Here is an 11135-nt window from a genome sequence, read left to right on the forward strand (position 1 = left end):
TAAGATATAAATAAATACATTACTTTATTATATAACAAGATCTAGAAAGATAATAATTACTTGCCTAACAAGCAAGAAAACATATATATAAATGATAATAAAACATGGGTAACAAACATCATAACATGGTTAGCTAGGGGTGATCAAGACGGTTGATGAGATAAAGAGCATTACTAGTAACCTTAGCAACATTTGTGACCTTCCGTTTAATATCGGACCGAACCCGCCCTTCAATCTCTTTGAACCCATCAAGACATGTATCTTCATTAGTCAATGCTGCACTGACCCATGTCTTGGCATTGCTCATTTGCCACTTGAACGTGCCTCTTTTGAGCTCCTTAAGTTCACCCAATGTCTTTCTAAGATCATCCACCGAGTCGGCTATCTGGCTAGCACAGTCCTTTAAGGCTCCTTTCTCCCTTCGGTCGGCTTCTTTTTGCAATCCGGAAAGATATTCAGACGCTTTGGTGGCTCGAGTAATGCTGACTTTGATCGCGGCTTGTGCGAGTTCACGTGGGGTGGTGGCTGGTCCTTTGTAAAGGGAGAATGTGTGGATGCATACTTTAGGAAAGGTGGCATGGAGACATGATGATTGTGTTAGGATTAAACGCACACACGAAACCGAACACACACACGAAAGCAATAAACGAACACGAGGATTTAACGTGGTTCGGTCTAAACTGATCTACGTCCACGGGTGGCAACTAGGTATATCTTTATTGAGTGACAAAAATTACAAGTACATAATGTTGTTTATATAGAGACTGAACTAGGGTTAGTAAATTATTATGCAAGAAATCTAAACCGGGCCGGGCTTCGGTCTGGCCACCCTACACCCATCTGCCCTTTGGACTTCAAATAATAAATCGGGCCAACAAAAGGCCTACGAAACCCAACAATCTCCCACTCGGAGGCCTTGAATACTCTCGTCTGCACTCCTGATTGTACTTCTGTAATCTGAACATTAAACTTCTTCTAGTTGCCACCGCCTTCTCATCAATTAACCTGAAGGCCCGTTGAAGCTCCCCGGAGCTCCAACACGTCAGTCATGGCTGAAACTGCCCCTGACCCGTTCTCTGTCCCTACCGGCTCCCACTGTAACGAACTACCGGATCCTGAGATAACCTGAGAACAAACACTCTCCATATTCAGCAAGTAATTCATTGGAGAGACTTTTACAGCTGGAATACTGGTTTTCTTAATCCACTGTCGACCTGGAACTGTAACTGAAACACGACCTGTGCTCCCACTGTCACGATGTCCCCCAACTGATTTAACCTTCCTAGCTCGTTCATCCTGAATCTTCACTTTGGCTCTGGGTTTGTTACTTGCAAAACGAACCTTCTTCTGCCCACGAGATTCTGTGAACCGGATTTTGTCTTTCACCAAAACTGGATCCACTCCTTTCGATGACGTGCCGACCATATACAATGAACCCATTTTCGTGCCACGAGCAACCACAAGATTCCCTTTGACTACTTTCCACTGCCCATTCCCGAACTTAACATCGTGCCCTTGGTCATCCAACTGCCCAACTGAAATCAAACGTTTCTTCAAACTTGGAATAACCCTCACGTCTTTCAAAGTCCAAGAAGTACCGGCTGAAGTTATCAAATCAACGTCTCCCATACCCGTAACCTCTAAAATATCATCATTCGCTAGTCGAACCTTTCTAAAATCCCCAAATTTAAGATTCTTCATCGTTTCACTACAGTGAGTGGCATGAAACGATGCACCAGAATCCATCACCCAAGCATCAACGCTACTCTCAACACTACAAACCAAAGCCTCATCACTACTGACCCCGTCATCTGTGTCGTCTTCTGTAACGTTCACCTCTTTCTTACCATTCGGACACTGATTCCTGAAGTGTCCTTTCTCTTTACAACCCCAACATTCAATATCCTTACGAGTCTTAGACTGACTCCTCTTCCTGCTCCCACTGCCTCGTTGTTTTCCCCTACCTCTACCTTCTGTGACTAGCATATTGCCTGATGATTCACCTGAACTTCTGCGTCTTGAATCTTCTCCCAGAATCAGATCTCGAATCCCATCGAAAGTAATATTTGTAGACGAACTACAAACTGCAGTCACTGTTTGCGACCAACTGTCGGGCAAAGAAGATAATAACAAGAGGCCTTGAACTTCATCATCAAACTTAATGTCAACTGACACTAAGCGGGACAAGATCGAATTAAGATTATTGATATGAGTTGTAACTGACCCACCCTCTTTCATTCTTGTTGTCACTAGCTCTCGGATAAGATAGACTTTATTCGCTGCCGAAGGCTTCTCATACATGTTGGATAGTGCGTCCATCATACCACGGGCTGTGGTTTCTTTCATGACGTTAAACGCCACATCTTCCGACAACGACAATGTAATACAAGCCCTAGCTTTCTTGTCTAACTTCTTCCAATCTGCTTCTGGCAACTTTTCTGGTTTTTCATCCTCAAACACTACATCCAAGTCTTTCTGACAAAGTAGTGCCTCAATCTGCATCTTCCACCAACCGAACTTCTGTCCGTCAAACTTCTGTATCGAAACCTTTCCGTCTTCTGCCATAACAATGACTAAAACGAAAAACTGGATAAAAACAGAGACAGACACAACAATGGCACGAGCCTGAACTTAACGGCTGTTCTACTGAACTCTGTTAAAAATCAACCTATTTAAACCGCAGCGGAAATACGAACTGTAAATCAGAAACTGAAACGATAAAACCTGACAAACGCGGTTGGCACTGGTTCTCTGTTTCTTTAAATGACTCCTTCTGATTGACAACGGTTCTTCAATGAAAAATAGAATCCTGATTCAACTTGTTCTTGGTTCGTTAACTTACTTAATCGGTAATGAAACAACCCACACCAATAACAAAGATCGAAACAACGATCTATATTGGCCAAACAAAAAGTTCAGAACTGGTCTGGTAACAAAACTCCCTTTTGGTAAAATATGATCTTGACCAAAAATAATATATTTGGCTAACCTGCCAAAAAATATACGTACCACCCAAATTAAACCAATTGGGCCTTTTAATCTAAAGCCCAAATAAAAAATTATTTAGCAGGCCTTTACTAAGCCCAATAAGGAGGGTCTAGTAGCAACAAGAATTTTTTGGTCAAACGTGGTCACATCACACCGCTGCTTTCCCACAAAAGTAATTTAATACGACTGCAACTTCAGCTCCGCGTTCTGATCTTCTATGGTGGCAATGGAACTGCCAACAATGAACCGATCAACGGAGGGAAACTAGCGACGGTACACGGTGGCGACGCGCAGATGACTTTCGAACAGAACCTCCACAAAAAGAACGTCGGTGGCTGGGAAAAAACCCTAACCGACTGTGACGACGGCGAACAGAAACTGACGGAACCCTAGCTCCGACTTCCGCGGCCGCGATGAGCAGAACTGGTTCACGCGTTCTCGTGTGATCCGAACCTAAGCTTTAGATACCACTTGTTAGGATTAAACGCACACACGAAACCGAACACACACACGAAAGCAATAAACGAACACGAGGATTTAACGTGGTTCGGTCTAAACTGACCTACGTCCACGGGTGGCAACTAGGTATATCTTTATTGAGTGACAAAAATTACAAGTACATAATGTTGTTTATATAGAGACTGAACTAGGGTTAGTAAATTATTATGCAAGAAATCTAAACCGGGCCGGGCTTCGGTCTGGCCACCCTACACCCATCTGCCCTTTGGACTTCAAATAATAAATCGGGCCAACAAAAGGCCTACGAAACCCAACAGATTGGACTAGGTCCGTTGGCGGGGTGGCGGTGACGATGGTGGTGGTGAATGAAGCTAGAGTTAAGATGATTAAGAAGATGAAGGTAGCTGCCATGGGGATATGAATTGGTGTGAAGTTAAGTTTGCAAAGTGTGAGGTTTTGGTAGGTGGGAAGCAACTAAATAATGGTTCATCTATGAACATTGAACAATGATATTATTGAGACAGAAAGTGTAATAGGTATGGGTTGGACATAAATGTAAAATTTAAGTGTTACCATTCTCTTTTAAGGTTATTTTCATCTTTTTTCCTTGTGTTGTCATGCATATGGAAAAGGAAAGGCTGGCAATTACTCTTCATTATAAATGCTCACCAACATTTGTTGGCCAATAAACAGTAAATGAAATGAAGATAAGATGGGTAGGGTAGGTTACGGTTATGGTGATACGGAGGTGATCCGAAGGTCAGTGGATTCATACTTGGATTAGTTAATCAGAGTTAAACAGACTAGAAAATAACATATATTGGGCTATGTCTGAGATTACAGGACCATAAGTAATCAGTGGAACATCTCAACGAGTCGGATCATATAGCAAACCGGTATAGCCGGTTAGTTCTAATTGTCAAGCCTAAACTCAACATCTTGAGCCCGAGTCTCATACTATTGACGATCTCCCCCAATTTTGCAATTTTTGATTTTCTTTCGATTTCTATTTAATAATGTGTGAATCTTAGTATTACTTACATTATAAATTTCAGTCTTTAGATTATTCTTGTTTATCCTTGCTTCTATTCTACCTCAAAGAGTCAGGATAATGTGGGTTAAAAACCTTAAAATGAAATAGTTGAATATCAAATAAATGTGTGATAATTTAAAGTGTGACAGTCAGTTATATATGTATATGTTGTTACTTGTTATTATAATATTATGGGTGAGAATGGTACTAATGATGGTAGTACATGGGTGCCATAACTTAATAGCACATAAATAGATAAATATCATTTAATGAAAAAGAAATTTATGATAATTTTTCTTGTTATATGAGTGTCATCCATCTTGTATGGTCTGACTGCCAACCCCACATCTTCATGTTTCATGTCCTGCTTTAGACTGGAACCAATGGTTTGGGCCCAATCAGAGTGCACTCTGACATTTGGGGCCTGGTTCACATGGTTCAAACCAAACTCACAGGAGCTAACTAAATATCATCTTCTTCATTGTATTTCTCAAATTATACAAGTTGATCTACACTACTGTTGTTGTATAGTGTACAAATTTACATTCTTTTTGTACTTAAAAATTGTAATAAATGTATTTAATCCGTATATATAACTTTACACGCGATTTCACTTCAGAAATACTCCTTGTGAAACTCAAACCGTGTCGATGTCTTGTGACTCATCTCATATGATAGTTTCTTCAACTCCTTCGCCAACACCGGCATCCCACAATAAAATACTCCTACGTACCAAAATCAAAACTTTTCTAAGCGTTTATTCACTATTAAATTAATCGAGTCGGGATTTTATAGATTATTTACCTACGGTTGTATTCGGATGTTTCAATGCTACCTTGCTGAACACCTCTCCCCAATTCGGTCTAGCAAAATGTGTCCTTACCTGTAACAAATTAATTAATGTAGCATGTATAAATATATAATATATAAGGCATTATATCAATTATTGTAGCTTGTATAGTGTATAATATATAATGTATCATACTCTAGTGCCAGATAGGATGTCAACTCCATGTTTGGCATGAGTAAGTGCTTGAACCATAGTGATTAGAGTTGACCTTGCATCACCCTCCTTATAAACACTAGTAAGATAATTATGCATCTCAATTTGACCCTGTTTTAAATTAATCACTATTAAGTCAAATGATGTATAACTAATGAAAACATCAAGTTTAAAACAAGTAGGATTAAATGCTAGTTACTTTGTGATCCATTTCAGCAACTTCATTCATGACTCCTTTAAACCATTCAAACGAGCCGGGCTCTCTAGTGACCCAATAAAAGCTAGCACTTTTAACCCTTCTTGATTTCTTCTTGTCATTTGATACCATGCTTGAAGATGCTAGACTCATTAAACTATCGCCTGAAACACTCGTTTCTGTGTTGGAATCCGTTTGATCTTCTAGTGTCCGGTTACTGTTTAACAAGTCTCTAAGGATACTTATGAAAGGAGTGGCTCCGATTCCTAATCCCACGAGAAGTAGCACGTCGTAGTTTCTGTAGTCCTGCGCTGGTGCACCGTAAGGTCCATCTAATAGTAGCTTTGGTAACCCTTTTGAGTTGACTTCCCCTAGCTTCTTAAATTTGGCGCGTCCGATTGTACATGATGAACCGTTATCATATGTTAACACTTCTTTTAGTTCTTGTGTCCAGTCTCCAACCGTCCGGATGTGAACACTCAAGTAATCGTCGCCTGGTGATGAAGTAATTGAAAATGGGTGCCTAAATATTATTAAAAAGTTACAAAAAAACATAAGCGTTAATATTAAGATTCGATGGATAGATTTGGATTGTAGACATTTATATCTATATATACCATTCGAAGGGAGAGATTGAAGGGCATTGTAGAAATATATACTGCCCGCTTCTGTATTTAAATCCATTCGGTTTGGACATGATTATGCTGAATACATCTCCCGGTAGGTTGGAAACCTAGGATAAAAAAAAGATGTTTTTAGTAGATTTTATGTTCATAAAGGAGTATGAGCATGTTCATTTTCTTAACGAACTAACACGAACGAGAAAACCTTGTCCGTTTAATTGTTTGTGTTCGATTGTTTGTTCGGTTAAACTTAAACAAAGGAGAACGAACATGCTATATCCATGTTTGTTAAGTTCGTTTACAAGCCTATGCTCACCATAAACTTCTACACTAAGGGTTAATCCTAAGTTCAAGATTGAATAACTCCACAGTAAGAAAAATAATTACTTGTTATTGATGGCAAGGTTAGTTTAATATTATTCGCCCTGCTTGCGGTGCGTGCATATAATGTATATATGTGTGAACCCTCGGGTGGGCAAAAGTAAAATTGCACTAATTTTAACGTTATTTTACTAATCTCGTGAAAATAACGTTAAAAGTGGCGGAAGGTTAATCAGGCATCATGTGGTGGCGTTGATAGCCGAAAGACAATGGTACATGCACCAATCAGCCGGTGTCCCGATGATTGAGTGCTATGTGCCTTATGTCCAAGGCTTGATGCAAAACTACTATCGAGCCGGGGGTCTCATCGGAAGCAGCCTCTCTATCCCTATGGGGTAGGGGTAAGGCTGTCTACATCTTACCCTCCTCAGACCCTACCATAGCTTGGCTATTGGTGGGATAGACTGAGTACGATGATGATGATGATGACAAGCCTATGCTCACCTTGATGATTTTAGCAGAGTAGTGTTCTGACCGTCCTATTCTCAAAATTCTTTCGGCTGCATATATTAAGATTGGGACCGAGATATACATCCATGTCTGCAACATTGGAACACATATTCTTAGCCAAAAAAACAATAACATTATTGTTATTATTTTCCTACAAGAGCACAAACATTTTACCGTTTTTTGACTCCAGCTATGAACCAAGAACACGAAGGACCCATGAATGATGAGCAGTGCATACACCAAACCAAACAGATGATGTGAAAACCAAAATGCGTTGAAACCAGTTAACCGGTTAAACGGTGATGGCAGTTTTAACAAACTTCTCCTAAAATATTTTGAGGCGAGAGTGAAAGCGAAGGCCATCAGTATCAACATAGAAATTCCAGTCACACCTTCCACCCCGCTTATTAACTCCTTATATGTCGGCTTTTTACCATGAAAATCCGATGCTATAAGAGCAAACTTTTCTGGTGAAGCGTTTGCCAACCGAGGGAAATCACAAATCATATGGTTCCCGACATGCAAAACAACTCCAATTGCTATAGCAAAAGCAATCACTTTGTGAAAATTAATATTGTCATCAAAAGGAATAAACAAACGGGCTTGTGTAGACCTTAAAACAGTTAACATGTTTCTACAAACGGGTAGAAGAATAAGAGCCATATTGAGTTTAAGGGTCTCGGCTGCCCCTTTAGCAGTGGTTAAACAATACCCCATTACTTGAAACGCGGCCTTGTTTCTATATTGATTAAATTTCCATGAAAACAAACAAGCCATTGCTATAAACCATAGCAGCAAAACCCAACTTCTTTGCCAGTTTTCTACCAAAGCCCATCGAATAAAACGAGTTAGCCGGTGAACAACGCTTTTTGGTTTTAGCGAGTTCAAGTTTTGGCTCCAGCCACTGCTTGTTATGCTTAGAGGTCTACTGTAGTTCATGTAAACTTCCCTTTGTAGTAAAAGTGTTTCCAACTGCCATAACTGGAAAACAGTAACTTTCATTACTTATTATTAAAAATTTAAAAGATTAAAAAGAAATGAGTGTCGTTTTTATAGCTTAAACGTAACTATTTTATACAAAATTATATTTTTTTTGTAATTGTAAGACTAAAGCATTAATATGCAAAAAGAATGAAATAAAATTTTCAGGTTAAACGAGTTGTATTCATGCTATGCTTGCGGCTAGCCGGCTATAATACCTCAATATATCCAAGATTTTCAGGATCGAGTTCTTCCATGATTAAGGAAGCGTATTCCTCGGCTTCTTCTTTCAACTTCGACAATCTGTTTGCTGAAGCGCTAAGCACGAGCAGCTGTTTATATATATAAAACAAAGATACATGTTAAGTAAACAATCCCATGGCCAATATTCCCTTCACCCTTATAGCAGAATTAATTTAAAAGGACATTGTTTATGAAGTTATTAGTGTCTGCTAACTAATCGTTTTTTAATAATTACAAAAATAAAAAAAATACTACTGTATGTAACAAATACTGAAATATATATACCTCTTGTATCTCGCCCCTCGTGATCCTTCCATCTTCGTTGCTATCGGCCCTGCGTGTACAAGAACGAAAAAGAATCATAAAAACTTGTTTAACAAGAAACAAGGTGCATAAATTGGTTAACCAACTTCATCATCAATACAGTTCAAGAATATGCTTTAAGCATTTTGCCTTAGTTTACAGATTGTCATCTAAAGTTTAATCTAATAAAATAAGAAAGATAACTGTCACCAAAATCTTTTCTTTAAAAGCAAGAAAATAGATTATTCCATCACTTTTTTAAAAGCCAACAAAAAACCATCATATGCAAGTCTATTCTGTATTTCTATTCATGTTTAAAAACAGAGCATGTGAAATGACCAAAATACCCCTTGCACCAAAAACTATTAAAAGAAACTCAAAATTTGGTTAAATAAGCCCAAGGGCATATTAGTCATTTCACTAGCTCAAAGAACCTTTGAAGAATTCAGTTTTCCCGCAAACAGGAAGAGAATGACTTACATGTCGAAGAAGATCTGCAAACGAGCATCAAAACTCTGATCCGAAATCTGCAACCAAAACTCGTAAAGCTCGGATTTCGTGATCTTCCCCAATTTCTGCTGTTTTCTTCTCGCCAATGCATCGAACACTCCCAACGCAAACTCCTTCGAATCCGCCATTCCTACACAAAACACAAACCATCGCTATAACAGATTAACAGTAAAAGCCAAATAATCAATTTAACCATCACCTATACATTCCGCAAAATCTTCTCGAGCAAGTAACCCATCATCTCTAGACAAACGCACAAACCGCTCCTCAACGTTCTTCCACAACTCATTAACATCCGTATTCGTCGTCTTGCTGATGAACCGGAGACCTCCAAGCGCTCGTTGCGCGCTGGATTTCGTCCGGATCAGCTGAGCTTTCATTTTTCTAGCGTCTCTGGACGCTAAAACACGGTCCAGAGAAGCGTCAGAAAATGAATTAGCTCGTGACGAAGACGAGGACGCCGACGTCAGCCACGAAAACTTCCTACGAAGTTTCTTGGCGACGCCGACGCCTTGTGAAGGAACTGGAAGATGATTCGAATTGTTTCCAGCTAGATTGACGCTGCGGAGAATAATCGAATCATCTTCCAGTTCCAACGTGACTTCCACAAGTTCCTTATCGTTGTTGTGGTGTAGGTCGTTAAGGAATACAGGAAGCATTGCGCCTCCGATTCCGTAGACGTCAATGGAATCCATTGATCTTCCATTTGAATGGCTACTCGCCGGAGAATCAGAGCTCATTATTATATGTGATTACTTGTTCGAATTGCGAGCTAATCATAGATGAATTTGGATCAAAATGTGTGGAATGAAACACGAATTCAACGCTTGTGTGTGTTGAGAGTAATTGAGTCTTGTTTCTTAACCTCCAGTCTTTTCCAACTCCTACCTTGACATTATAATTATAAACTATATATATACAATATACATACCATCCACTCCTGCCACCTTTTTATATTTCAAAATTTTAATTTCCCTATTTACTCCCTATACTATCTAATATTTCATTATTTTAACAACTAATCTTGAGTTTTTATTTCATTACAAAACTTATAAATAATTAAATTTATATTTTTGTTATTTTAACAACTAATCTTGGGTTTTTAATATATTTTATTTTTTCCTTTTTTTATTTAAGATAAAATACATCACAACTTGTATTATGCATCATTTGAACTTCGACCTTTTGAGTGTAAGACATCCTCCATAACCAATAGCATGTTTCTTCATGTTATGAGTAGGAGTGATAATCTATATCTATACTCTCTAATAAAAAGTTACAAGTCTTGTCACTTGTCACTTCAACACTAAATCTTATCATTTTTAACAAATTTATAATAGTAAAATAATAGTTATCATTTTTAAAATTATGATTCAGATTTGTTAATTTAATATTTACTTCCTACTTTTTTTCTAACATTTAATATTTATAATTATCTTTTACTTTATAATTGTTTTAAAGAATATTGTACAACGATTGTATTAATAGTGTTTACAGGTTTATTGTTTCTTGTATACTGATTATTTATTAAATATTGTATTATTAAGAACTACTCGTGTTGTACACGGGCCTCAAACTAGTTTGAAGATAATCCAGCTTTGTTGTTTTGATGAGTTTTTATAACCAGTTTTGTTGCACATGAATGTGACAATGTATTACCCTAGTAGTGCAATAGTTGCAATCAATTTCGATTAAGGCAAGTTATGAAAGAGGGTGGGGACGTCGTCTGTCCCCGAATCAATCACCTCGGTAGACCTGGATTTTCTTTAAAAAAAATTATACATGTATTTTTTCTTATTGATTAAACTCAATTACTCAACTCATTTAAGCATGTTTTTATAAAAGAAAGAAAGAAAATTACACAGCCCAAATCATAACCAAGTAATACCATTAAAATTTTATTTTTTTAATGTTAATAAAAAAACCTTTTTTACTTAAGGTCCAATTTTCGTCTTCGGCCAAAAG

At 38.1% G+C, this 11135-nt stretch overlaps 2 protein-coding genes across 2 annotated transcripts; both read right to left on the reverse strand.

Moving 5' to 3' along the window:
• Positions 1 to 5: 5 nt before the first annotated feature.
• Positions 6 to 4233, reverse strand: LOC143599240 (pectinesterase inhibitor 3-like). Its single transcript, XM_077077236.1, has 2 exons — positions 3770 to 4233; positions 6 to 596 (listed from the first exon to the last, which is right to left on the reverse strand). The coding sequence occupies exons 1-2, from the start codon at positions 3856 to 3858 to the stop codon at positions 134 to 136; spliced, it is 552 nt and encodes a 183-aa protein (XP_076933351.1). The 5' UTR covers positions 3859 to 4233; the 3' UTR covers positions 6 to 133.
• A 491-nt stretch (positions 4234 to 4724) lies between these two features.
• On the reverse strand, positions 4725 to 9918 carry LOC143599241 (respiratory burst oxidase homolog protein E-like). The gene is made up of 11 exons (XM_077077237.1): positions 9370 to 9918; positions 9141 to 9300; positions 8643 to 8691; positions 8333 to 8446; positions 7308 to 8114; positions 7128 to 7223; positions 6297 to 6412; positions 5683 to 6202; positions 5466 to 5594; positions 5285 to 5363; positions 4725 to 5205 (listed from the first exon to the last, which is right to left on the reverse strand). The coding sequence occupies exons 1-11, from the start codon at positions 9908 to 9910 to the stop codon at positions 5096 to 5098; spliced, it is 2721 nt and encodes a 906-aa protein (XP_076933352.1). The 5' UTR covers positions 9911 to 9918; the 3' UTR covers positions 4725 to 5095.
• Between the last annotated feature and the right edge of the window lie 1217 nt (positions 9919 to 11135).

Source organism: Bidens hawaiensis, unplaced genomic scaffold (genome assembly GCF_021521415.1).
Source record: "Bidens hawaiensis isolate Kalapana, Puna unplaced genomic scaffold, B.hawaiensis_p1.1 tig00051638_1, whole genome shotgun sequence".
Taxonomy (NCBI): domain Eukaryota; kingdom Viridiplantae; phylum Streptophyta; class Magnoliopsida; order Asterales; family Asteraceae; genus Bidens; species Bidens hawaiensis.

Bases quoted from the DNA above. Each gene is read 5' to 3' on its own strand.
- LOC143599240 (XM_077077236.1), bottom strand. From the start codon at position 3,858: ATGGCAGCTACCTTCATCTTCTTAATCATCTTAACTCTAGCTTCATTC. The intron at 597-3,769 runs CCAATCTGTTGG...TTTAATCCTAAC, and splicing joins ACCCCGCCAACGGACCTAGT to ACAATCATCATGTCTCCATG.
- LOC143599241 (XM_077077237.1), bottom strand. From the start codon at position 9,910: ATGAGCTCTGATTCTCCGGCGAGTAGCCATTCAAATGGAAGATCAATG. The intron at 8,692-9,140 runs GTAAGTCATTCT...TTGTACACGCAG, and splicing joins TTGCAGATCTTCTTCGACAT to GGCCGATAGCAACGAAGATG. The intron at 5,206-5,284 runs GTAAATAATCTA...TTTGGTACGTAG, and splicing joins ACATCCGAATACAACCGTAG to GAGTATTTTATTGTGGGATG.